The sequence below is a fragment of the Exophiala viscosa genome, assembly GCF_022695815.1.
Source record: "Exophiala viscosa unplaced genomic scaffold EDD37scaffold_9, whole genome shotgun sequence".
In the NCBI taxonomy this organism is placed as follows: domain Eukaryota; kingdom Fungi; phylum Ascomycota; class Eurotiomycetes; order Chaetothyriales; family Herpotrichiellaceae; genus Exophiala; species Exophiala viscosa.
This window is the reverse complement of record NW_026944361.1, coordinates 1,203,545-1,228,939: the sequence shown is the minus strand read 5'-3', so window position 1 is coordinate 1,228,939 and position 25,395 is coordinate 1,203,545. Positions and strand designations below refer to the sequence as shown.

Genomic DNA, 25,395 nt, shown 5'->3' with positions numbered 1-25,395 from the left:
GTTGCATGGCAAAGACCAGTATATCACGGTACGAATGAGGCAACGAAGGCAACGTCGAGAACCTCCTCTATACTGGTGTATATAATAAAAGTATGTCTGTGCAACATTGGCCAAGAAGTGAATAGCGTTAAGGTATGCATCTGAAGTTCAACAGCCGCCAACCCCCGAGATAGCCGCAAAGGCGCCACGCCAGAAAATGCTTATGCATCGATATACGCCAGTCCCCATATAATCACCTCAAACTCCGATGATCGCTGAAGATGATGCTTAGTAACACCACATGTTATCTTCTGGACGTGCTTTTCCAATGGCGTCGACTTTGACATCGCCCAAGGCCTCAAGCTGAGGAGCATCGAGGATTCCTCTTCCATCAAAGACCCACTTGGGCTCCTTCATGTTGTAGACAATACGAGCCCATTCCACTGGGTCCGTAGAGACGGGACCTCTGGCCTTCGTCTTGCAATCTGGGCAGTCCGTCAGACACGGGGGTGAGGTGACAAGCTTAATGTCAAAGCCGGCCAAATAGTCCTTTTCAGGCTTTGTTTGCGACACAGGCGGGCTGACAGGTGAAAGCATCTCCGTGTCCGAGACGCTACCGATGCTGCCATCTTCGAATGATTTCTCAAGAGGAGTGATCTGACCAGATACACTTCCTCCACGACGCGGTGCCGTGACTTTGAATTGATCGTTTTCGTTGACCACCAAAATAGCGTTCGCTCCGGAGCAGGCTTGGTAAGGATCGGCATAGATTTTGACCATGGAATTGTCTGCGGTCATGAAAGGTTCGATTTCCCGCAGAATGTCTTCCTCGTTGCAGTAAGGGTCGAAGATGGCAATCTCGGCGGGTTGCTCGTCGTATAAAGTTTTAATGACATCAACAGCTGGAGATTCGCGGGCATCTCCAGTGTCCTTCTTGAACGCGAATCCAAGCAAGGCAACTTTCTTACCAGACAAATCTCCTTCGTAGCGTTTGAGCACTTTCCTTGCGAAGCGCTTTCGTTGCAGCTCGTTATAAGTGTTGACCTGGTCCCAGTACTCGGCCACTTCATCCAGACCTAGCGACTCGGCCAAGTATGTCAGACTCGCAATGTCTTTTCTGAAGCAGGAGCCTCCGAACCCAAGACCAGCTTTCAGGAACTGGGGTCCAATGCGCTTGTCTAGGCCAATGGACTTGGCTACCTCGTCCACATTGGCTCCCGTAGCTTCGCAAATGGCACTGACGGAGTTGATGCTGGTGATTCTTTGAGCCAGCATTGCATTTGCCACCAGTTTGCAAAGTTCTGATGACCAGGCGTTGATTGTGATAATCTGGGATGTGGGGATCCAGGCAGCATATAGGCTTGCAAGGGAAGCTGCTGCAAGGTGACCTGATGGGGTATCTGCAGAGCCGATGATGACGCGGTCTGGGTTCATCAGGTTCTTCACGGCGGTTCCCTCGGCCAAGAACTCGGGGTTTGACAGGATTTCGAATTCCTCACCGGGTCGCAGTGAATCGAGCTGTACAAGGATTAGTCCGCGGTTCAACATGTCATGCGGGGAAGCCTCATAGACCTCGCCACGCATTGGAAGAGGTGACCTACTGTTTTTCGGATCCGCTGTGCCGTTCCGCAAGGCACTGTGCTCTTTTCAACAAGAATCGTGCCAGGTTTGGCATAAAGGGCCACATCGTTCACGGAGCCATCCAAAGCTCTCATATTTGTTGCTCTTCCCGCACCCACTCCGTCCATTTTCGTGGGAGTATTCACAGCAAGAAGGACCATATCCGCATTGGAGATGCTATCTTGACTATTTGTGGTGAAGAACAGGTTTGGGTGCCGTCGAGCCTCCTCAGCGTCTTGGAAATCTTGTCCAGTTCTGAGCGTAGCATCTCTTGTCGCCCGAACAATGTTGTTCAATCCGGGTTCGTGGATGGGGAGGTGACCAGATTGCCATCTGTCTATTCTGCGCTGGTCTCGATCCAGGACCTCGATTCTGACATCGGGGTTGTATAGGGCCAATACCGCAGCGGTAGGTCCTCCTGTTGCGCAAGCCTTGGTCAGCCACATCAAGACTACAACACCAGCCGACAGAATCCATTCACATACCCACGTATCCAGCGCCAATCACGCATATTCTCTTGATGTGCCGGGGCTGTGGCCTGGCCGAGTCGTTAAAAGTATCAGCCAAGTCATCTGTCTGTGTCCTGACGAGTTGCGGCTTGCGGGGCTTGGATTGATCGAGGATTTTGGCTAGACGCGACGCAAAGGTATCCTTTGCATGCGAAGGACGAAACAACGGACTGGCATCTGGCGTCAGCAGGCCCGTTGACTCGTTGGACGGGCTGCCGACGGAGGTCCCAACGAGCGAAGGGACTTTCTCCATGTCGGTGGTGATAAGCGAAGGGATGGTGATGGCCTCCATGGCTACCTGGTAATGGTATTCTGAATTCTGAGACTGGGAGAAGTGACCCGGGATGGAATTCCTTCAGACTGGAAAGGTTGACATGATCATAGTTTTAATGATGTGCCTCCCACGATAAGATGGTCACGCCAGGGGATGCGCCAGGGCCACAACAAGTGGGCGAAATTTCAACATGAAGGCTCACATGAATCTGTCTATGGGATTGCATTGTCGAGTTTACATCATGCGCAAGTGCGCACGCGCAGTCAAGGGAGATGTGTGAGTGGCTGTGGAGGGTGGTTGATGGGAGAAGTAGGAGGCCGTCAAAGGCACCTGGGAGCGGCGCATTGACGCACGTGGTGTTTAGCAACGCATATAACGCGTTGGAATCTGACAACGCGAGTGTCGCCACCATTCGGCCTAGAAACTCTTGACTGCAACACAAGATCCCGAATTGAATCGGCGAGGGGCACATAAGAAGGAGCGGGAGTGACAGCTTTTCGTCGTTCATCTGTTGATGTTGTCCCAGACTCCAGTGCAACGGACAGAAAAGACTGCTGCCAAACAACGCGACTCCTAAAATTATTCCACTGTCCCCCTGAAAAGAGACAGGAAATCATCTCCCCAGAGGACCCCAGCGCCTAACGACCCTTGATCTGCCACTGGCTATAAGCTATGACAAAGCAGATTGTGACAGCTTAACAGTAAACAGCAACACGTGATGAGCCCCTCCTCAAGCGCCAATCGATAGCGATAACACACGATAACGAATCGGAATCTCGGACGACCAATTGTTCCAGATCCTGTCACAATTATCTATCAGATTGGGATTTGGGGCTCCCTTATCATGGACAAGGCTGAACAACAACAACAGCCACAACAACTCGAATTGATGGTGACAGACGATCAGGCCAGCGCCACCGAATCTGATGCACAGTCACACCCGAAGTCTCGATGTTTAGCAAAAGAGTCTAGGGATGAATTTCCGTCCTTTCTCAAGGGCAAAAGGCTCTTACTCGTCACAGAATCCCTCGGCCCCGTCAATGGCGTCAGTCGAACAACTCTCATGTTGATTGAGTATCTGCGCAAAAATGGCATGCAATTGGCTATTGTTGCACCTCATTCGAAACAATCGAGGCTGAAACAGAGCGTGCATGATACGTCAGAGTTGCGCCTGCCAGGGTACCCACTGCCGTACAACCCAGATCTGACCGTCGTCTATCCCTTTCAGCTCGAGGACGTCTACAAGCAGACATTCAGGCCAGATATTGTCTATCTCGCCAGTCCAGCATCCACGGGATTTCAGTTCTTGTTGCAGATTCGACAACTGCAAGAGCCGCCCGTTGTGTTGTTGAACTTCCAGACCGATTTGTCGGCCTACAGCGAGATCCTTTTCCCCGGTCCTGTCGCTCGTTTCTCCGTATGGTTACTCGGAGTGGTCCAAGGTTTCCTTTTCAGTCATCGCAGCGTACACACAATCTTTTATCCCTCATCTGGTATCCGTCGCTATCTGCTCAAAGCCGGTGCACCCAGCAGCAGACTGGTCCAGCTCGGTCGTGGCGTCGACACCGAGCTGTTCAATCCTTCACAACGGGATGCGGCATACCGAAAGGGACTTGCACCTAATGGCGAGATCATTCTGGTGTGTGTATGTCGGATAGCACCCGAGAAGGGTTTCGACTTCCTGGCACAAGTTGCTCAAAAATTGGCAAAGCAGTCATTCCCTTTCAAATTGCTCATTGCTGGAGGCAACTTGAATCCAGAGGTGGAGGAGGATGTTCGCCGGCTTTTCGATCCGGTTAAAGACCATGTGGTCTTTACAGGCTTCCTGACTGGAGTGCCACTTGCACGCGCATACGCATCAGCCGATCTCTTCCTGCACTGCTCTATTACAGAGACATTTGGTTTGGTGGTACTCGAAGCCATGGCAAGTGGTGTGCCTGTGATTGCTCGTGACGAAGGAGGTCCATCTGACATCATCCGACATGGAACGACGGGCTACCTGGTTCCTCCGCAAGACTTGGACACTTTCGTCGATCTGGTACACCGCTTCTCGGACCAAAGGTCCCTGTCAAGCATGGCGACAAATGCGAGGCAATACGCTTGCGACACCACCTGGGATAAGATCAATAAGCGAGTGGCCTGGCAGCTCACCGATGGCTTGCGAGAACATCTCCGGTTGAAACGAAAGAAGCGCCCAATCCGAAATTGGTTAGCCAACAGATATTATGGCTTCAAATCTGGGGTTCTTCAGCCGATGGTGGTGAGATTCCGCTTGAACTTTGCCATCTTTCTGGTATACATTGTATGGATGATGGCCGCAGTCGTCCTGATCCTCTATGGCAACAAAGTCTTTTCGAGGCCCTGGCATCTGTTGCGCAATATACCCGTCGTTTTCCAGGAAAACCATCATCAGACATTCAAGCAAGGCTTTCGGGAAGCTTTCAAGCAGCTCACCACACCGCAGGGATGATGTCGGTGTAAAGACCAAATAGGTCTGCCTGCGATGCAAGTCAATTTATGATATCCTTATCGTTTCACAGCAGAGGGCGCAATGGGACTGCTTACTTCTGATACCTAATAAAATAAGAATCAAGTTGCTGCTACATGTGGCACTGATGCATCCATGCAGTGCTTTCATGTGTCGTTTTCTTGCCTTGTTCAAAATGGGTATCGGGCTGCTCTCATCATCACTCGTCGCACGACCGGTGGTTGTGAAGAGAGATACGACGACCTCTACGGTTGCTGAGCGACAGAGGCCATCGAGAAGTGGAAATTACGCGAGCGACCAGGTTCTGGTTATCGGCAGGTTCACGGTCACCCATCAACAGTCAATTCGGACGAGGGTCTGGGACGGAACGGGCAGATGCCCATGGCTTGACTCATTTCACGCATCGCTCTGGGTGCACCTTTGATATGGTTGGATATTGCTTCATGGTCGAGGTCTGACCATTCCGATTGCATCGGTGCAAGAGCCTGGATGTTACCTTTTTCTCGGCGAAGAAGGTGTTGCCTTCGCTTCATGGCCATCTCCCAAACAGTCTTCCAATGAGCAAGTATCTCATTGGTCCAGAAGAACCTGCGCAAAATCACCTCCAGACGCGACCAAGTTCGCGCCTGTGGATAGAGCTCGAGTGCATGGTCCATAACTGTATGCGCGCCTGGGAAGGGGACGGCTCGCAATGCTAATGCACCTGCAGCAGCTATGCTCGCCCAGATAAGCCCATGCTGTTCTTCCGGGGTTGAAGGTTTTAGGTGATAAGGCAGTGTCGTGACAAAGTTTTGAAGCAGAGGATCGTAAAATAAGGTAAGCTGCGAAAGACTACGCAGTTGAAATGCATAGGCAAGAAGGCCGGAGGTCAAGTTGTGTTCGACTGGCACCGTTGTAGTAAGAGACATGCGCTGCAACGACGAAAGCAGGGTCTGGATCATAACTCGTCGATTTTCCTCTCCGTAGGGTGAATCTTCAGCAGGTGGAGATAGATAGACGCCATCAAGCAAAGTCTTTGTCGTCAAGAGTGTAGCGGCGCCGGATACCGATGCGAGCAAATTTATCATTTGGACTGAGATCCGGGATTTTAGACAAAGCTCCGAGAAGCCTGAGGGAAGACGAGAAAGGATGATGCACAGGTCCGTGGAGAATGGTGGCTCCGGATAAGATAGAGGCTTGTCGAGCGCGAGGTCTTCGAATGTCTCCTTGAGAAAGCCTGGTGAATCAGACGGTATGTCTGGTGGTTGACCGGTCACAAATGATCCTAGAGCCTTGTAGGCCATCAAACCAAGCTTGACAAATTTCGACCAGTCAGTATCTTCTTCCTCTTCCGGAAACTGTTTTCGTAGTTGTAGCATTTTCTCCAAGCCCTGACAGTGCATATGTACGCTCCGGTGGTCTCCAACGAGGTATTCCAATGTCATGAGCATTGTCACCGTCAATAGCGAGGCATCATCTCCACACTTTGTGGACCGGAGGGCTTTGTTGAGCCCTGCGATTGCATTTCCCCGATGCTGGATGAAAGCGGAGTCTTCGAAGGCTGGTCGACCAAGAGACAGCAGGACTGACGCACGACATACTGCCATCATTGACTCGAATAGGATGGCATGTTCGAGGGCGAACGGTAACAACAGGGAGAGGTGAGCATTTGGACCAGCCAGGATCGTGGTTTCCTTGCTCATGCCTTTACAGATCATCACAAAGTAGTCCATGCTGTTTCTGACAGAATCGGTGGCTTTGACTGGCAAGCACAAGAATGGATCGACTCGTGTCCCATTCGATGGCAGAGGTTGAAGAGGTGATGCTGCAATCACTCGCAGTGAAGGATTTGCCTCATCGGATTGCTTTGGCTCCTGTCTTAGTGTGATGGTTTTCGGTTCATTCACCTCCGACTCCTTTGACCCTGGTGGTCGCCATTGCACGAAAGGGTCATTACCACGGGAGGATTTTGCTTTCGGATCATAGGCGCCTGTCCACCGGATCTTCTTGTAGCCCTTCCTCTTCTGGGTAGAGTGCGGACATGGGTTTGCCCCAAACGGAGATGACATAGACGCAGACTGGATTGCGGTCATGACTCCGGAAGCGTGCCTGCTAATCCAGTGCGCTCGAAAGTCATATGTCCCGGATTGAGCAGAAGAGAGTCTGCAAGCCTCGAGACTCAATATATGGATGGTCTAGACGCTACATAGGAACCTGGCAAGGGCACGGGCCTAATTAGATGCATGCAATAGAGTGAGTCAAGTTGCCTGAAAACCTGCCAAGCGTTTTCGACCCTACCGAGGCAGCGGCAGCACATCGAATATTACCGTGAAAAGACGAGGTCATTTCAGCACTGGAGACACGCACGTGGTCTGAGTCTACGCGTGTGAGCTCCAGGAAGTCAGTTTGTCAGACAACGGAATTCCTGGTTGACCACATTTTGCATTACCGTACCTAGGTATGCGATTTAGGGTTTCCATGCATAGATTACCTAGGTAACATGTTATGTCGTTGATGGTGGTTGTCTTGAAAAATTCGCGTCAACCCGTCTGCACTTATTCATTGTCTTCCTCTGCGTCTTCGTCGGATTCGTCTTCCTCCAGCCCATACCCCATTGGAGCGACAGAGCTGCCCAAGACCTGCGCTCCTTTCGAGTTGGCTTGGGCGCCACCAGCCTTCGACAGTGATGCAGCGATTGTACGGCACAGAGTCCGATAAGCAATCGCCCATTCTTTTTCCTGCTGGGCGGCATCCTTGGGCAGATATGCCACCTGCGACTGGTCCGCACCCTCATCGGCTTGTGCCACTTCACTAAAGTCCAAACGATCCGGTAACGTCAGGAATCTTGCCAAAGCCTCCTCGTCGATTTTTTCGTTAGAGATGAGTGCGTCCGTTTTGGCCTTCAAGGCGACCCGAATCTTGGCTATTGTTCCACTGTGGTACCAGCCAAGTTGCCTTATCTCGCATTCGGGGCGAAGGGTGATATCTGGTGTATCAACCAGGGGTTTGAGTTGGGGATCCTCCAAGTCGCACAGTTGCCAGACCTGACCATCCCTCGGGAACGGGGGTTTGCCGGTAAATATGTGTGATGACTTGTCCTTACTTCTTGCCCAGCTGCGCTCAAAGTCTTCCCGTAGATGTGGCTTAGCCTTGGCCGACTTCGCAAGCAGCAACATTACGGTCTGATATTTCCGATAAGATCGATCTTTTCGTGGGTCGACCCCATATTTGCAAAGGGTATCCCGCCAGGGCCCCGAGCGAATGGCGAAGGCCATATATGCAATGAGGTGCCGAGCTGCAGCACATGGGGCGTCGTCCGGGAATTGGTTCAGTAATGCTCGACGTGTCCAAACTGGGCGTTCATCAAAGAGTTTGACCATAGTCTGGAACAACTGCTGGTGGCTTTGTGGGCGTTCTGAGATGGGAGGACAATTTGGAGGTGGTTGGTCTGGCCACTCTGCATCATTGTATTGACACTGGTATGTGAGGAGCTTGGCTGGCGCCGCAAGATTGAAGAGCACCTGTTTGCCGCTCTGAGGATCTGCTACTGTCTTCACCGCTGGATTCTGGCGATAGGTGTAATTGATTGGGAGGCTTTGCGTTGAGAGCACTGGAGGTGGAACAGTCTCAGTGTTTGCAAGCCCGTATGTTCGTGGTAGGGACCATTGCTTGAGGAGAGGATATTGTTGAGGCAGGACCTTTGTCTGGATTTCACTGAGAAATGAGGATCCCATGGAGGAGTAGACAAGATCAGGCATGGTGCGCCACACATGAGTAGACTGTATTGAACCCACAACCTCGGTCTGGTACCGCTGCGGATTATCGTTGAGCGATCGAAGAAGGTATGCGACATCCTTCCTGGAATGCCGACCGGCAGGCGACTCTTGAAACGGTTCACCTGAGCCTCGTTTCCTCTTTCTTCCTGTTCGTTTTGGTACTGTGATGCTGAGTAAGAGGTTGTTGGTCTGCTTGTTATGGGGAATCACCGTTCTGCCAGCAGGATCATGCGGTCGGAACTTGAGCCCTAGAGGCTTCTCGTTGTTCGGAAGAAGAATCTGGGCGACCTCTTTGCGGCCGCCTAGCATGTCAATCGCCTTTTCTGTATTCTCAACTATGCATGGATATTCAAGAGAAACGACAGGTGTGCCTGGTACTGAGTACGAGGGTGCAGCCGATCCATCTTCGGATCCAGGCATTTCTTCTTATTCTGCGATGAGATGGGTCAAGTGTTCTTGAAAATATCTCACCGTGAAAGCGTGGACTTCATAACTGTAGGATCAACCTTGGTGGTTTCTTGCACTTGAGCAACGGATCTTTTCATACGGCTCAGCGTAGTGACCAACAAGCACGAAAATCCAGGGTTGTATTCTCAAGAGACTTGGGTGTTGAGCCTGTAGAGTATTGAAGGTACGAAGCAATAATGAGCCGCTTGATCTGATCGGTACCCAAAGCAGGGCTTGCGGATTGAGGTTGATAATGTAAGTGTTTTGACGACTAAGAGGCGCTCCAGCACCAATTGGAACTCGCAACAGGCGCAGTTGTTGACCTCTCCAGCTAGAAACGCCTGCAAGTGCCAGAAAGCCAAACCCCACTCGACAAGCCGTGCTGCTTCTGGGCACCACTCGTTCACCTACTCGAACCATCAATCCATCAATCATCATAACGAGCCATTCAGGCTTTCCGAACACTACAACTACTTGAACAATATTGCCGCGACATCTTGTCTCTTAAATGGCCCTCCGCCTTGCTTCATTCATCAGCCTTACACTATTCTGCTTTAGACAATTGTGAAACAGACGCCATCGATCGATCGTCGTCACTCCGAGAAACACCTTTGAACACGGACGCAGCCGTATGTCTCCTTCCACCACAAAACAGCTATTGGACTTGGCTAACCACCAATACGGCCTGTTCTTGTAGTTTCGCGAACCCCCATCCGCTGCCAGCTTGCCTTTGACAATGAGGATCTGACGGACGCACCTGTTGACACATTCTCACGCTGCCGAATCCGACTCCTTTACTACAACTCGTGCCTCTCTTGGCCTACGGCCTGCCACCCGCGGTTCGGATGAGATCATAAGACACAGCCTTCCCGTGTGAATAAGCGTGGCGCAACAATTGCGGCCAGTGTTTTGATTGTCGGATGACAAGCTCTGAGGGACATTAGCAAGATGAAGGGTTTCAGGCAAAGAGTGGTAAGTGTGACTTGCGCATAGAGAAGATTACCATGTTTTGGCGCAGTTTTGGCTGTCACCCTCCCCTTACAGTGCTCCAGCTCACTGATATCTCAGCACGAGCAGTTATCAAGAGCGAAAGACTCGAATAAATCTTCGAAGAAGAAAGACTCAACATCCGGCACCGCGTCTCCTCTCTCGTCGTCTACCACTCTCCCTGGTGGTGACTCTAGATCACCAAACGCCTCCAACGCTGCTACGCCGAATTCATCCTCCACCAATTTGAATGACAACCGGGGTAAAGGCACAAATAATGAGAGCGGACCAGCCAATCATAGCAATACATTGAATCAGGGAGGACATGGCGCAACCCCGGGAACCGCTTCTCAGCATTTCATGCCTCCAGCGCCTGGCCAAGGACCCGGGGGACCTGGTACACCCGGCCGTGGGGGCGCCCATATTGCTCCGAGTGTCATAATAAGTCCAAGTGCACCTCACATGCCAGCACCAGGTGCTACGGAGACGATGCCTGGAGACCTTGCACCCCCTAAAGCAGGTCAGAAGTCCTTACTATTCGATCGGCTCCAAAGCACTCCTAAGGATGTCCCCGAAGGCCTGCGCACTCCCAAGCGACAACACTCCTCACGTTTCGATGTGTCCGATCAGAGAGCACGGGACCTGGAAAAGCTCCCAGGGTTTCACGAGGTGCCTCCCAATCGACGACAGGAGCTTTTCATGCAGAAGATTGACCAATGCAACATCATATTCGATTTTAATGACCAAACAGCGGATATGAAGTCAAAGGAGATCAAGAGACTGGCCCTTCACGAACTGTTAGACTACGTTGCAAACAATCGATCCGTCATCACAGAGCCTATGTATCCCAAAGTCGTGGAGATGTTCAGCAAAAATCTGTTCCGACCGGTACCGCCACCTGTCAATCCTCAAGGTGAAGCCTTTGATCCCGAAGAGGATGAGCCGGTTCTCGAGGTGGCATGGCCTCATATCCAGGTCGTCTATGAATTCTTCCTGCGGTTTATCGAGAGCCAGGATTTCAATACCAACATTGCCAAGGCGTACATCGACCATCATTTCGTGCTTCAATTGCTTGAACTCTTCGACTCTGAGGATCCACGGGAACGAGATTTTCTCAAGACCACTCTACACCGGATCTACGGCAAATTCTTGAATCTCCGGTCATACATTCGAAGGTCCATTAACAATGTCTTCTTCCAGTTCACATACGAGACTGAAAGGTTCAATGGCATAGCCGAGCTACTTGAGATCCTGGGATCGATTATCAACGGCTTTGCATTGCCCTTGAAAGAAGAACACAAACTCTTCCTCACCAGAGTGCTGATTCCGCTACACAAAGTCAAGAGTCTAAGCATGTATCATCCACAATTGGCTTATTGCATTGTGCAATTCCTTGAAAAGGACGCCGGTTTGACTGAAGAGGTATGGTCCTACGATTCACTGCTTTCACGTTTGCTAACTAACAATTCAGGTTGTTCTCGGTCTGCTTCGGTATTGGCCAAAGACCAATTCCACCAAAGAGGTGATGTTTCTGAACGAGGTCGAGGATATCTTTGAGGTTATGGACCCCCAAGAATTCGCCAAAGTTCAGGAACCACTCTTCAATCAGTTGGCCAAGTCTGTAGCCAGCCCTCATTTTCAAGTACGTATTCCGTTCAAGAACGACGATCCAGTCTGACAACTTTTAGGTAGCGGAACGCGCTCTATATTTCTGGAACAACGAATATTTCTGCAACCTGGTCAGCGACAATGTCGAGACGATTCTACCAATCATGTTCGCTCCACTCTATGAAAACTCCAAGGGTCACTGGAACCGGTAAGTCTCGCACGTCGGAATTCACGTCAAGCTGGCTGACCCCGTACAAGGACAATCCACGGCATGGTTTATAACGCCATGAAGCTGTTTATGGAAATTAACCCGCAGTTATTTGACGAGTGTTCCCATGACTACAATGAGATGCAAAACACTGCTGGCGACCGCGAAAAAGCTCGTCAAGCCAAATGGCAGAAGCTCAGTGAACAAGCCAACAAGATGAAAGCCGGCGTGGCCAAACCGCCCACCACTTCGGCCATAGCTTCGGCCATCTACGAAGAAGCCGAGCCGGACGCTGCGCAAGACAATCAGGAGAGGCTTGACGCCCTCAAATTGCACGACGAGTCGTCGGTCACCAAGCCGTCATCGGTACGTTGACCATCTTCTTCACAATTGCTTCACGACCAGCATGCAAACGTTGCTGTTACCCACCTTTACACCGATCCTCTCGTTGGCTAAGACATTATTGTATCATTATAGTGACCTTGATGGCTATTTCTAACCAAGCAATCGATCTCCAGAGACGCCGAGCGGACTCACAGGGACACTCGAGGTCGCGGAGATCCAATAGTGGCTCTGATAGCAAGTCAAGGAGAAGCCGTACTCAATCTGGCGGGTCAATCGATCTGCATCGGACGGTGGTGCATCACACACATCGTCAAGTGGCACATCGTTGATGTTCGCTGCGCGAAGACGCCTGCGGACGGCTGTATGAAATGAATCTGGGTGGCCTCGACTTTCGCATCGAAGCAAGCGTTGACGTCGAGAATTTGTGTTACCCTGGAATCAGCTGCCCCCAGGGGCGGCTTGTCGAACGTGTCTCCAATAATCTGCTGCATCCCGCGTTGGCTTTCGGGGGGATTGGTTGCAAAATAGAGTACGCTGCGATGTTTGCCAGGAATGAAGATACGACAAAACTGGCCAGGTGGTCCTTAAGACTCTCCCTCCGTCCCAAACGTTTTAGGCGACGTCTGAGTAACAATAGAAAAATCTGCCACCTCTCTCACATCTTCCAGTAGTTTGCTGTGATATGTCTGCCGCTGGATGCCGTGAGACCCTGGCAAGGGACCATTGTCCACCACATTGTATACCTACCAAGACTACCTCAGGTACGCAGGCGACCTAACTGTAGACAGCAAACGCGCTCAATTTCGAGCCAATAGCAAACGGGATCTCAACCCCAGACTAAACCTGTCCAGGCCCTAGCGTATTTGCGGCGAGCAGCCTGGTGCCCTCCTCACTTTGTCGCATCTCTTCTATCTCCAACTCCCGCGCAAAAGTTCAGACGAAGCCACCAGAGGCTCTTTATTGAGACCACAAGGCTACCTGTTCATTCCACCCATCTTTTCTGTACTTGTTTTACTTGGGGGTTGTTGCGGGCTTTTATCCAAGTCTTTATTTCTCTCTTTTTCACGTGAATAATCATCTCGCGTGACTCAAGCCTTCTGTCGCTTTCGCTTCACGATCATTCACTTAGGCTTCGCGACTGCAAATGGCCTGTCTAAGTTGGAAGCCCTTATGAAGTCGTCTCCTACTATCGGCGCATCGAATTGATTGCGCCTAGCCGACCTCTGCTAGTGACTTGCACGCCAGGCTTGCCTGAGCATGTCCTCCAACATGGACGCTTCTCAGAAGATCGATGTCTATGCGGCCAGGCTCACAGATCCAAAGACTGGCAAGTCATACCCGGTCCAAACCAACACCGAGTCCTGTTCTCTCCTCGCTAACCTTGCCTCTATACAGACACGCGGACAAAATCGAATGTAGCCACCGACCTCCGCGATTCGATCGAGAACCTGTGTTCCCCGCCGGCCATCTATACCAAATTCCTGTCCAAACTCTGGCCTGTGTTCAAAAAGATACTAGAAGGAAAACCTGATTTCAGCCCAATTTCGTTCGAACATGTCCTCCGAAACCAAATACTGGAGATCCTACACCGACTTCAACATGCCCCTTCAGAAATTGAACCCTATGCTCTGGAGATGGTGGAAACCCTGATGGAGTTGGTGCGGGTGGAGAATGAGGACAATGCGGTGCTCTGCTTGAAAACGATTATGGATCTCGAACGACATCAGCCGACGGCCACTGCCTCCAAGGTGCAGCCATTTCTGGATCTCATCCAGGAAATGTTCGAGATGATGGAACAGGTGGTTCGCGACACATTTGACTCGCCAGTACCTCATCCACAGGCTTCATCTTCGACACCCAACCCTACAGGCCAGACGTTTCAGTCTCCTCGACCTGGTTCCCCAGCAACTACGGTATCCGATCCTGGCAATGACAAAAAGGATCACACCCCGCTTGCAAAAGGCATGCATTCCTTCAAGGTGTTATCGGAGTGTCCTATCATAGTGGTCTCCATCTTCCAAGCACACCGGAGCTCGGTCGCGGCCAATGTTAAGAAGTTTGTCCCATCGATCAAGGGCATCCTTTTGTTGCAGGCCAAAGCACAGGAAAAGGCACATTCTGACGCGGCTGCCAACAAAACGATATTCACGGGAGTCAGTAAAGAGATCAAGAACAGGGCCGCTTTTGGTGATTTCATCACTGCTCAGGTCAAGACCATGAGTTTTCTGGCATACCTCTTACGAGTCTATGCACATCAGCTGACGGACTTCTTGCCAACGCTTCCTGGCGTCGTAGTCCGTCTACTCAAAGACTGCCCCCGGGAAAAGTCAGGTGCTCGCAAGGAACTGTTGGTGGCGATCCGGCATATCATTAACTTTAACTATCGCAAGATCTTTCTCAACAGAATCGACGAGCTTTTGGATGAACGAATTCTGATCGGAGATGGCCTCACCGTATACGAGACGATGCGTCCTTTGGCGTACAGCATGCTTGCGGATCTGATCCACCACGTCCGAGATTCACTCGATCGAAATCAGATCCGGCGGACGATCGAAGTATACACCAAAAATCTCCATGACAACTTCCCAGGCACCAGTTTCCAGACCATGAGTGCGAAGCTACTCTTGAACATGGCAGAGAGCATCACCAAGCTGGAGAACAAGGAAGATGCAAGATACTTTCTCATAATGATCCTGGACGCCATTGGGGATAAGTTCGCCACAATGAACTATCAGTACCACAATGCTGTGAAACTCAGCAAATTATACGGGGACAAGGCCAAGGAGACTCAAGTCGAAACCTACATGGACGAGAAAGACGAAATACCCGATTGGGATGAGGTGGACATCTTTAACGCGACACCCATCAAAACCTCAAATCCTCGGGAACGTGGCACCGACCCTGTCAACGACAACAAGTTCTTATTCAAAAACCTTGTCAACGGCCTGAAGAACATGTTTTATCAGCTCAAGACATGCAACCCTCCCGGACTCAACGTTGATCAAGCCAGCATCCCCATGAACTGGGCAGAGGTCTCGTTCGGCTACAATGCGGAAGAGACGCGTGTAATCACCAAACTTTTCCACGAAGGTGCCCGAGTGTTTCGCTACTACAGTGCCGAAAGTCCTGTACCTGATCTACAGTATTCTTCTCCGGTGGATTTCATGGCAAGTCATTCGATGGCGCAAATGACACGTGAGGAAAAGGAACTGCTGGAAAGCTTTGGGACCGTTTTCCACTGCATCGATCCTGCCACATTCCACGAAGTTTTCCAAGCCGAAATACCCTATCTGCACGAACTCATGTTCGAACACACTGCGCTGCTTCACCTTCCGCAATTCTTTCTGGCTAGCGAGGCGACGTCCCCCGCATTTGCTGGAATGGTCCTCCAGTACTTGATGGACAAGCTGCCGGAAGTTGGCTCATCCGACATTGTACGATCGTCAATCCTGCTGAGAATGTTCAAGTTGTCCTTTATGGCCGTCACACTCTTTTCCGCCCACAATGAGCAGGTCTTGCTGCCTCACATCACCAAGATCATCACCCAGTGTGTACAACTCTCCGTGACAGCAGAAAAGCCTATACACTACTTTATCTTGCTTCGTTCGTTATTCAGAAGCATCGGCGGAGGGCGATTTGAGCTTTTGTATAAAGAGATACTTCCTCTCCTTGAGATGCTACTGGAAACTTTCAACCACTTGCTTCAAGGGGCGCGGGATCCACACGACCGTGATCTCTACGTTGAGCTCACGTTGACCGTGCCCGCTAGGCTGAGCCACCTGCTGCCACACCTCAACCACCTGATGAGGCCGCTGGTAGTAGCTCTCCGGGCGGGACCTGACCTCGTCGGTCAAGGACTTCGCACCCTTGAACTGTGTGTCGACAACCTGACTGCAGATTATCTCGACCCAATCATGGCCCCGATCATGGATGAGCTGATGACCGCATTGTTCGAACATCTCAAGCCGCAACCGTATCAACATTTTCACTCTCATACAACAATGAGAATCCTTGGGAAGCTTGGTGGCCGAAATCGGAAGTTCTTGAATCATCCTCATCAACTGACATTCAGACGGTACACGGATGACGAGCCAAGTTTCGACATCAGACTGATCGAGACGAGCCGGGATCGAGCCTTTCCCCTGGATACGGGTGTCGACCTTGCAATTAGAAAGCTGAGTGAAACAAGCAAAACTGCATCTGTGAAATCATTGGATCTGTACTACAAGCAACAGTCTTTCAAATTGATAACCAACCAGGTAAAGATGTTCCTTGGCCCAGATCATCTACCCGAGGACTTTGCGGCACTTCTTCGACTGCAGGCGAATGATCTGCTTGCACGGCGCTTTTCCACCTACGCTGACATGCTGGCGGACAATGAATCCGGCAAGTCTGTGCAGAAGCGACGTGAAGAGGAAGAGAATTTGAAGACGCTATTGAAGGCATGCTTCACCACGACGACAATTCCTGATCTAAAGGCTCAAGCCGACGCATTCATCTTGAACATTTCTCGCCATTTCACCATCATTGAACTTGGTCAAGCCTTGTGCGATGCTGGCCGGAAGACGAAAGAATTTGATGTCAACCTTAGCGAAGGCGCTGTTCATCTCAGCACCCGGACCTTGGCTGATGTCATCTGTCACTGCCTCGCTTCAGACAATATTACAGTGCGTGAAGCTGCTGAAGCCTCCTTGTTTGCTGTGGTAGACACAGCTCGCGTCATCTTTGGCAGTGAAGAGAAGGCTGCTCGACTTCCCTTCTTCTCCCACCTCATCTCTACATTTTGTCATCGGTGCCGCGAGGTCGAGTGGTTTACCAAGGCCGGTGCGACACTGGGCATTCAGCTCATAGTGACCAAGCTGGCCTTGGGTCAGGCTTTCCTGAACAGCAAGCAACTCGAGATCATCAAGGCGCTACTATTCGTCATCAAAGATACTCCGCAGGAAGTCCCTGCCAGTACACGGTTGACAGCTCAGGAGACGCTAGAGTTCATCTTGCGGAAGGTATGCGCCGGCCAGACTAGGGAAATGCTTGTGAATGAGAAAAGCACCATTCATGCGCTCTCTGTGACGTTCTGTGTCGAGCTGTCGCATATGAACCGGTTCGCCCGAGAGACCGCACAGCGGGCATTCTCAATCATGGCAGAAGTCGTGGATGTGGAAGTTCACGAGTTGATCGCTCCTGTCAAGGAAAGACTTTTACAACCCATCTTCAACAAGCCACTACGAGCACTACCGTTCCTCTCACAAACTGGATTCATTGACGCCATTACCTATTGTATCGGTCTGGGACATGATATCGTGCCTCTGAACGACCAGTTGAATCGCTTGATGATGGAGTCGCTCGCGCTTGCCGACGCCGATGCCGAGATCCTGCATCCGAAGCCGGACGAATACAACAATGCTCAGCTCATTGTCAACCTGCGCGTTTCGTGCCTGAGACTCCTTTCGCTTGCTATGAGCTTGCCAGATTTCGCGAATGGACCTCAAAACACGAGCAGGGCTCGAATTATCACTGTCTTCTTCAAACTTCTCTACTCAAAATCGTCCGAGATTATCGATGCCGCCAATGCCGGCTTGGAGAAGGTCCTGGTCCAGACGGCTAAACTGCCCAAAGACCTCCTGCAGAATGGCTTAAGGCCAATTCTGATGAACCTCCAAGACTCTAAGAGATTGACCGTAGCTGGACTCGAAGGACTCGCTCGCTTGCTGACTCTGCTTACTAACTATTTCAAAGTTGAGATAGGCGCTCGACTGCTTGAGCATATGAAGGTCATTGCGGACGAACAGGTGCTTCAGAAAGTTTCATTCGGGCTGATTGAACAGAATCCGCAGATGAAGATTGTTACCGCAATCTTCAATATATTTCATCTTCTACCCCCGGCCGCAACGAGCTTCATGGCGGGTCTGGTAGACAGTGTTCTCGACCTGGAGTCGAAGCTTCGTCGCACTGTCGCCAGCCCCTTCCGCTACCCACTGATCCTCTACCTGGACAAGTATCCTCAAGAGACGTGGACGTTCTTCCAGTCACGCCTGCAAGACGAAAAATATGGGCGGTTCTTCGGCCAAATCCTGGCCTCAGAATTCAGTCCCAACTTGCGCAAATTCATGATGGACGAGGCCGAAGCCTTGATTACCGCTGCTTTTGAGGTTGAAGAGGATCAAGAAAAGAATACTGCCGCCATCAATGGCATTCATATTGTCCATTCTATCTGCCAGTTCGACGCCGCTAAGAGCTGGCTTCGCGAACAAGAGCCGCTCCGAACCAGAATTTTGAGTGCCGGTCAAGAACTTGAAGGACAGCTGCGTAGGGATGAACTGCAGCCCACGCAACGCTTGCGGGTCGAACAGACAGGGGACCAAGTCATGGATATTTTGACTCTTTACTTGGAGGCAGCGCCAGAAGATCTCGATTTCATGATGGCAGTCTTCTCTGCTTCTTCCCAAGAGAATTTGAAGACTCCACTGAGGTTGACGAGATACCTCTTTGACTCCATCATTACAGACGAATCCACCGAACGTAGGTTCAATGTCATCGAGAAAAGCCTCGAAACATACGCCCAGAAAGCAGAGAGCCAGAAGGTAAAGACCTTCCTGCTGCACAACGTTGTCAATCCTATCATGGCAAGAGACGTGCAAAACACGCGACAGGAAGACAACAAGGCTGGCAACATGGCAGAACCGAAATTGTTCAATCTTTTCCTTGAGCGACTTTGGAAACCCGCCGCCTCTGAAGTGGGCAATGAGTCGTCACAACCCGGCATCGATCATTCTCGAATGGAGGCGCTGCAGCTTTCAGCATTCATCTTGAAGTATCACAAGGACGCTGTCTCAGAAGACCGCAAAGACATTATCAAGTATTCGTGGGCGCATATCAAACTGGAAGATGTGATCAACAAATATGCTGCGTATGTCCTCATCTGTTACTTCATTCGGTCCTACGACACTCCTCCCAAGGTTGCTGTGCAGATTTACAACCAGCTGCTGAAAGCCCATCAAAATGAGGGTAAGGCCCTAGTCACCCAAGCGCTGGAAGTTTTGGCACCTGTGCTACCTGTTCGAATGGGAGCAAACGCTCCTGGGGACAAACGATCACCGCATTGGGCTCGGCTACCTCGAAAGATTCTCAATGAAGAGACTGGTAACTTACAGCAAGTGCAGAGCATCTTCAACTTCATAGTCCGCCAGCCTGATCTCTTCTACGACTCCCGAGAGTTCTTCATTCCGACGATAATACAAATGCTTCACAAGATCGCCCCTCCACCGAATCCGTCCAACGAAAACAAGCGGCTCGCTTTGGCCTTGATATCGTTGATCCAGCAATGGGAAGTGCGGCGGACCTCTGCAATCTCGCCCTCACAGCCCACGGCCGAGCTTACACCGTCCCGCAAACGAGATTCGTCTGGGACTCCTGGCCTGGCGCCACCAGCAACAAGAGAAAAGTCCGAATATCTGATACCTGTGGAACTTCGCACGCTTGTCGTCAAGTACATGATCACTTTCATCACGTCCTTGCCCGAGCGATATCCGGTTCCTGCTGCAGACTTGAAAGCCAAGACGATGCAAAAAGCTCAGCAGCAATCATTATCCAACGACATGTGCAGGAATGCAGTGCAGCTTCTCCGCGAATTATTGGCACCAAATCTCTGGGCGGACGTTGATGTCGGTCTTTACGAGAAATTGCTGGAACCCATACTCAGTGGAGACAAGGCTGATAAAGCCGACGAGAAACAGTTGACTTGCATGATCAATGCTCTACAGGTCATGCGAATTCTCTTGAGCACCAAATCGGACGAGTGGATCATCAATCACATGGAAAAGCTTCAGAAGTTACTTGAGAAGCCATTGAAGATGGAAGACCCAGAGATACAAGACTCTCTACATTTTGTCACCGATGACAGCAAATCTATCCCGCTGGTACGCCGCGTCCTAGAAGCTATTCCAAAGCAGAAGGGCGACGACGAAGATGCTATGGACCTGGATTCGACTCCGACAGACTTTCCGACACGGTACTCCAAAGTCCTAATTGGCGAGGCACTTTCGTCCGGCAACTACACCTCAGGGATCAATAACCTCTTCACGCTATCTTTGGTGCGGCCCAGCGACGTCGACGACCACATAAACGGGGCAATGAAGGCCTTGCAGCAGAAGCTTGCCAAGGATCACATAAACGCCTATGTGATACCGCCAGGACCTCCTCCGCAAGGTTGGCGCCTTGGTGAACCGCTCATGGATCCTTATGAGTTCGCTTTAGGAGTGGACCTCATCAAGAAGACAATCGACATTCTCTCTTCGCGGATGGGCGAACTCAACGAGCAGCGCCGACCATTCTTGAGTGTGCTTGCTTCACTCGTGGAGAAGTCTTTCAATGTTGAAATGTGCAGCAAAGTTCTGGACATGGTCGAAACATGGGTCTTCAACTCGACTGAGCCCTGGCCTACGTTGAAAGAGAAAACTGCGGTGTTGCACAAGATGCTCATCTTCGAGAAGTGGCCCACACAGACACTCCTCGAGCGCTTTTTGGAACTCGTCATCAAGATCTACGAAGACTCTACAGTCACGAGAACAGAATTGACAGTACGATTAGAGCACGCTTTCCTGATTGGTACACGCGCCAAAGACGTTGACATGCGGAATCGATTTATGAGTATCTTCAATCGCGCTTTGTCCAAAACTGCAAGTTATCGGCTGAATTACGTCTTGACCTTGCAGAATTGGGATACCCTGGCCGACTCATTCTGGCTTAAGCAGGCCTCACACCTTATCATGGGTTCTGTGGAAATGTCCATGCCAGCTCGCCTCCACCCGGAAGATGTTCGAGTCTGTCCCATATCTCAAATGTTCAGTCCATCCCTCGTCAACCCAGAACAAGGAAAGGATGATTTGCTCATCGAGGACAGCCTCGAATCCCTCGTGGTTGCTCAGCGTCGATTCAACCAAGACTTGCAGGAAATCAAAGTCCGCGATCTTCTTGACCCCATTACCCAGCTACAACATGTCGATGACAATGTCGCTTACGACGTGTGGGTGAAGCTCTTCCCTCTGTGTTGGTCTGCACTCAACAAAGATGAGCGCTTGGATTTGGAGAAAGGCATGGTCACACTTTTGACGAGAGAGTATCATCAGAGACAGCTCAATCTGCGGCCCAATGTGGTGCAAGCACTCCTTGAAGGGGCGGTTCGTGCCCGGCCGAGATTTAAGGTGCCTCCGCACGTCATGAAATTTCTCAGTCGGACTTACGATGCGTGGTATACCGCTTTGATCTCCTTGGAAGAGTCCACGGTCGATCCTCTGATCGATACACCTCAAGTGCGGGAAAGCAATCTTGACGCTTTAGTGGAAGTGTATGCAGGGCTGCAGGAAGACGACTTGTTCTACGGCACCTGGCGACGCAGATGCAAGTTCATGGAGACCAATGCAGCTCTATCGTACGAACAGCATGGGATGTGGGACAAAGCACAACAACTATGGGAGGCAGCCCAGGTAAAGGCCAGAACAGGTGTCGTCCCATTTTCGCAAGGAGAATATTATCTGTGGGAGGATCATTGGATGATTTGTGCACAGAAACTCCAGCAATGGGACATTCTCGGAGAATTTGCGAAACATGAGAACTTCAGTGACCTGCTGCTGGAATCAGCATGGAGGAATTATGAAGCTTGGTCCGGAGACGAAAACCGCAATCAGTTGGATTCGATGATCAAGTCTGTTTCCGATGCTCCCACACCTAGGAGGACCTTCTTTCAAGCATTCATGGCTCTGCTCCGGTACAATTCCAAGCAAGTGTCACGCGCCGAGTTCCAGCATGTTTGCGATGAAGCCATCCAGCTGTCCATTCGCAAGTGGCATCAACTCCCGAGACGAATTACCAATGCTCATGTGCCGATACTGCAGAACTTTCAACAACTGGTCGAGTTGCACGACGCCAGCGTGATATGCGACAGTCTCATGTCAACCAACGAGCGGAATCTTGACACCAAGTCACAAGAAGTCAAGCTGTTGTTGCAAGCCTGGAGAGATCGGCTTCCAAACATCTGGGACGACATCAATGCATGGCAGGATCTCGTCACTTGGCGCCAGCATGTCTTCCAGTTGGTCAATTCGACATACCTACCATTGTTGCCTCAGGGCGGCAATAATGTAGGTAACAATTCATATGCATTCCGTGGTTACCACGAGACTGCCTGGATCATCAACAAATTCGCACATGTTGCCCGAAAACACCAAATGCCAGAGGTCTGCATTACTCAACTTGGGAAAATCTACACCTTGCCGAACATTGAGATTCAAGAGGCGTTCTTGAAGCTGAGGGAGCAAGCCAAGTGCCACTATCAGAACAAAGCTGAGCTGAACAACGGTCTTGATGTCATTAACAACACCAATCTCAACTACTTCGGTGCTCAGCAAAAGGCCGAATTCTATACACTGAAAGGAATGTTCTTGGCCAAGTTGCAACATGCCGAAGAAGCAAACGAGGCATTTGGTGTTGCCTTGTACTATGATCTTCGTTTGCCAAAGGCATGGGCCGAATGGGGTCAATATTCGGATCGCAAGTTCAAAGATAATCCCACCAACATCGAAGCCGCTAGCAATGCAGTTAGTTGCTACCTCGAAGCTGCTGGGCTGCACAAGAGCGCCAAATCACGCAAGATGCTCAGCCGCGTTCTCTGGTTGCTCAGTCTTGATGACGAAGACGGGCACATTGCTAAGGCGTTCGAGGATTTCAAGGGAGAGACTCCGGTGTGGTACTGGACCACATTCGTACCACAGCTACTGGGCAGCCTTGAGCACAAGGAAGCGTCTTTGGCGAAGTCAGTGCTTGTCAAGATAGCCAAGGCTTTCCCGCAAGCGCTGTTCTATCACTTGAGAGCCACCAGAGAAGAGTTCTTGACCAAGAAGAAGCAGTTCGAGGCACAAAAGCGTCAACAGAAGGCGACTTATGACAAAGTTGAAAAGGCAGAGACTGGCTCCAGACCAGGCACAGCTAATGGTGAAACTCCCGTCGAGGTTGCTTCGTCTCCCAAGCCCAAGCAGGAGCCAAACGGCGACAGCCAAGCAAATGGGACTGCGGAAGCTGAAACTAAAGAAGAAGAACCCAAGAAGCCATGGGATTACACTGATGAGATCATGGCAGGCTTGAAGACTGCTTTCCCATTACTTGCGCTCTCAATGGAAACCATGACAGACCAACTGTCCAAGCACTTCAAGTGTCCGCCCGACGAGGATGCACATCGACTTATTGTTGCACTATTGAACGACGGCTTAGCCTACATCAGCAGAGCTCCGATCACGTACGCAGAAGGCGCGAAATTACCTCCTTCTACGGAAGCAAATATTGCCAGATTTGTCACTTCGGTCCTACCTGCGCATATTCGGAAATCCTTTGAAGCCGATTTCGTACAGACCAAGCCGACCATGTATGAGTACATTCACAAGTTGAGACGATGGAGAGACAAGTTTGAACAGAAGCTTGACCACAGACAGCAATGGGCGGCGCTTGAATCGTACAGTCACCATTTGAGCGAATTCAAATTCCTCAAATTCGACGATTCTGTCGAGGTACCAGGACAATATCAAGAGCACCGTGATAAGAACACGGACTTTGTTCGCATCGAACGATTCATGCCAACCGTTGAGCTCGTCCGAGGGAACAGTATCTGCCACCGTCGACTCACTATCCGTGGACATGACGGCTCGTTACACCCATTTGCTGTTCAACACCCCACGGGTGGCAAGGTGCGAAGAGAAGAACGAATCGTGCAGCTTTTCCGGATCTTCAACCAGACCTTGGCCAAGCGCAAGGAAGCTCGTCGTCGAAACTTGTACTTCCACCTGCCGATATTTGTGCCTATCGCTCCATATATCCGGTTGGTACAGGACGAGTCCTCTTATGTCACCCTCCAATCTGTCTATGAGGACTATGTGCGCAAAGCGCCGGGTATGTCGCGAGACGATCCAATGCTGTTCTTGCTTGAGAAGTCACGCGCCATCGCAGAGCAGCAAAAGACCCAACCGAGGACGACCGATCAGTTGGCCGTGATGAAGACGGAGATCTTCAACACCATTCAAGAACGCTGGGTCCCCAACAACATTGCGCTACAATACTTCCAGGCGACTTATCCGAACTTTGCCGACTTGTGGCTCTTCCGACGCCAATTTGCGTACCAATATGCCGCGACGACGTTCATGACTTATATCATGCAGATGTCTGCTCGCTACCCAATGAAGTTTTCGATATCTCGTTCCACGGGCGACATCTGGGCAAGCGACATGCTTCCTAACCTCAACTCCGCACGTGCATACTTCTTCAACCCAGAAGCCGTTCCGTTCCGATTGACTCCCAACATTCAAGCACTGATGGGACCTTTGGCGGTCGAAGGCATCTTCACGGCCTCTCTCATGGCCATCGCCAGGTGCCTCGCCGAGCAAGATCAGGGGTACGAGATGGAGCAGCAATTGAGCATCTTTATCCGAGATGAAATGTACAATTGGGCTGCTGGCCGATCTTCTTTGAGCAGCGAGAGCAAGATGGAAGGGTCGAATCTTCGCGAGCACGTTGCGCAGAACGCCGACTTTGTCGTCCGTCGGGCTCTGACGCTTGCAAAGACGCAGGGCAGCGTCGGCAGTTCGACTGAAGGAGGTGGTGTCACTGGTGTGTTGCCTGCTTGTCAGAATGTGGTTGATCTGGTCAGCCGCGCTACGGATCCGATGAAGTTGAGTGTCATGGATGGGTTGTGGATGCCGTGGCTTTGAAGGCCTGGAAGGATGATGGGCTGGCACCGGATTGGTCTCGTTGAGATCTTTTAAGCAGGGTGATGAGGAAATGCGACATGATTGGAAGGGGTTTTGGGGTTGTCTCACGCGGACGGAGTTGCTTGATGATATCGGAGCAAGGCTGCTTCATGGATTGAGATCGATATCGCTTTTCTTTTCATGCCATGATGGGATGGTATTCTTGTACGACAAAAGCCGGGTCTATTTTCGAAAGCGGATGGCGTTCGAGGCGTATGGGCATGCTGCATATTTGCTGCGCATGCTTTTGCTTCTAAGTACCAATAAGTACAGCAGCGTTTTCGTGTAGAATAAGACAGTAGTTTATCATGAAGTTGTATGTAATATGAACATTCACAGACATAGGACTCGCGCCTTCAAGCAACCTGTGGAAATGATCTCGGCGAC

The 25,395-nt window shown here is 50.8% G+C and overlaps 6 protein-coding genes across 6 annotated transcripts; 3 read left to right on the top strand and 3 right to left on the bottom strand.

Annotated features, from left to right (window-relative positions):
• Window positions 1-267: 267 nt before the first annotated feature.
• Window positions 268-2,361, bottom strand: EDD37DRAFT_567589 (UDPglucose 6-dehydrogenase; the record flags this gene model as incomplete). Its single annotated transcript, XM_062814159.1, has 3 exons — window positions 268-1,497; window positions 1,581-2,017; window positions 2,085-2,361. The coding sequence occupies 3 exons, from the start codon at window positions 2,359-2,361 to the stop codon at window positions 268-270; spliced, it is 1,944 nt and encodes a 647-aa protein (XP_062668088.1).
• A 910-nt stretch (window positions 2,362-3,271) lies between these two features.
• EDD37DRAFT_567028 (putative glycosyl transferase) lies at window positions 3,272-4,852 on the top strand (the record flags this gene model as incomplete). The annotated part of the gene is made up of 1 exon (XM_062814123.1): window positions 3,272-4,852. One exon carries the CDS (start codon window positions 3,272-3,274, stop codon window positions 4,850-4,852), a length of 1,581 nt encoding a protein of 526 aa, XP_062668087.1.
• Window positions 4,853-5,024: 172 nt separating this feature from the next.
• On the bottom strand, window positions 5,025-7,188 carry EDD37DRAFT_510295 (uncharacterized protein). The gene has a single exon (XM_062813601.1). The coding sequence runs from the start codon at window positions 6,940-6,942 to the stop codon at window positions 5,197-5,199; it is 1,746 nt and encodes a 581-aa protein (XP_062668086.1). The 5' UTR covers window positions 6,943-7,188; the 3' UTR covers window positions 5,025-5,196.
• A 216-nt stretch (window positions 7,189-7,404) lies between these two features.
• Window positions 7,405-9,045, bottom strand: EDD37DRAFT_611695 (RNA polymerase III transcription factor IIIC subunit-domain-containing protein; the record flags this gene model as incomplete). The annotated part of the gene is made up of 1 exon (XM_062815303.1): window positions 7,405-9,045. One exon carries the CDS (start codon window positions 9,043-9,045, stop codon window positions 7,405-7,407), a length of 1,641 nt encoding a protein of 546 aa, XP_062668085.1.
• A 975-nt stretch (window positions 9,046-10,020) lies between these two features.
• EDD37DRAFT_567158 (phosphatase 2A regulatory B subunit-domain-containing protein) lies at window positions 10,021-12,250 on the top strand (the record flags this gene model as incomplete). The annotated part of the gene is made up of 5 exons (XM_062814134.1): window positions 10,021-10,044; window positions 10,141-11,481; window positions 11,531-11,701; window positions 11,748-11,875; window positions 11,926-12,250. The coding sequence occupies 5 exons, from the start codon at window positions 10,021-10,023 to the stop codon at window positions 12,248-12,250; spliced, it is 1,989 nt and encodes a 662-aa protein (XP_062668084.1).
• An 824-nt stretch (window positions 12,251-13,074) lies between these two features.
• On the top strand, window positions 13,075-25,352 carry EDD37DRAFT_594231 (transformation/transcription domain-associated protein). Its single transcript, XM_062814548.1, has 2 exons — window positions 13,075-13,547; window positions 13,616-25,352. Exons 1-2 carry the CDS (start codon window positions 13,478-13,480, stop codon window positions 24,967-24,969), a joined length of 11,424 nt encoding a protein of 3,807 aa, XP_062668083.1. The 5' UTR covers window positions 13,075-13,477; the 3' UTR covers window positions 24,970-25,352.
• Window positions 25,353-25,395: the final 43 nt, after the last annotated feature.

Coding starts and splice junctions, on each gene's coding strand:
- EDD37DRAFT_510295 (XM_062813601.1), bottom strand. CDS start 6,942: ATGACCGCAATCCAGTCTGCGTCTATGTCATCTCCGTTTGGGGCAAAC.
- EDD37DRAFT_594231 (XM_062814548.1), top strand. CDS start 13,478: ATGTCCTCCAACATGGACGCTTCTCAGAAGATCGATGTCTATGCGGCC. Junction 13,548..13,615: donor GCTCACAGATCCAAAGACTG/GCAAGTCATACC, acceptor GCCTCTATACAG/ACACGCGGACAAAATCGAAT.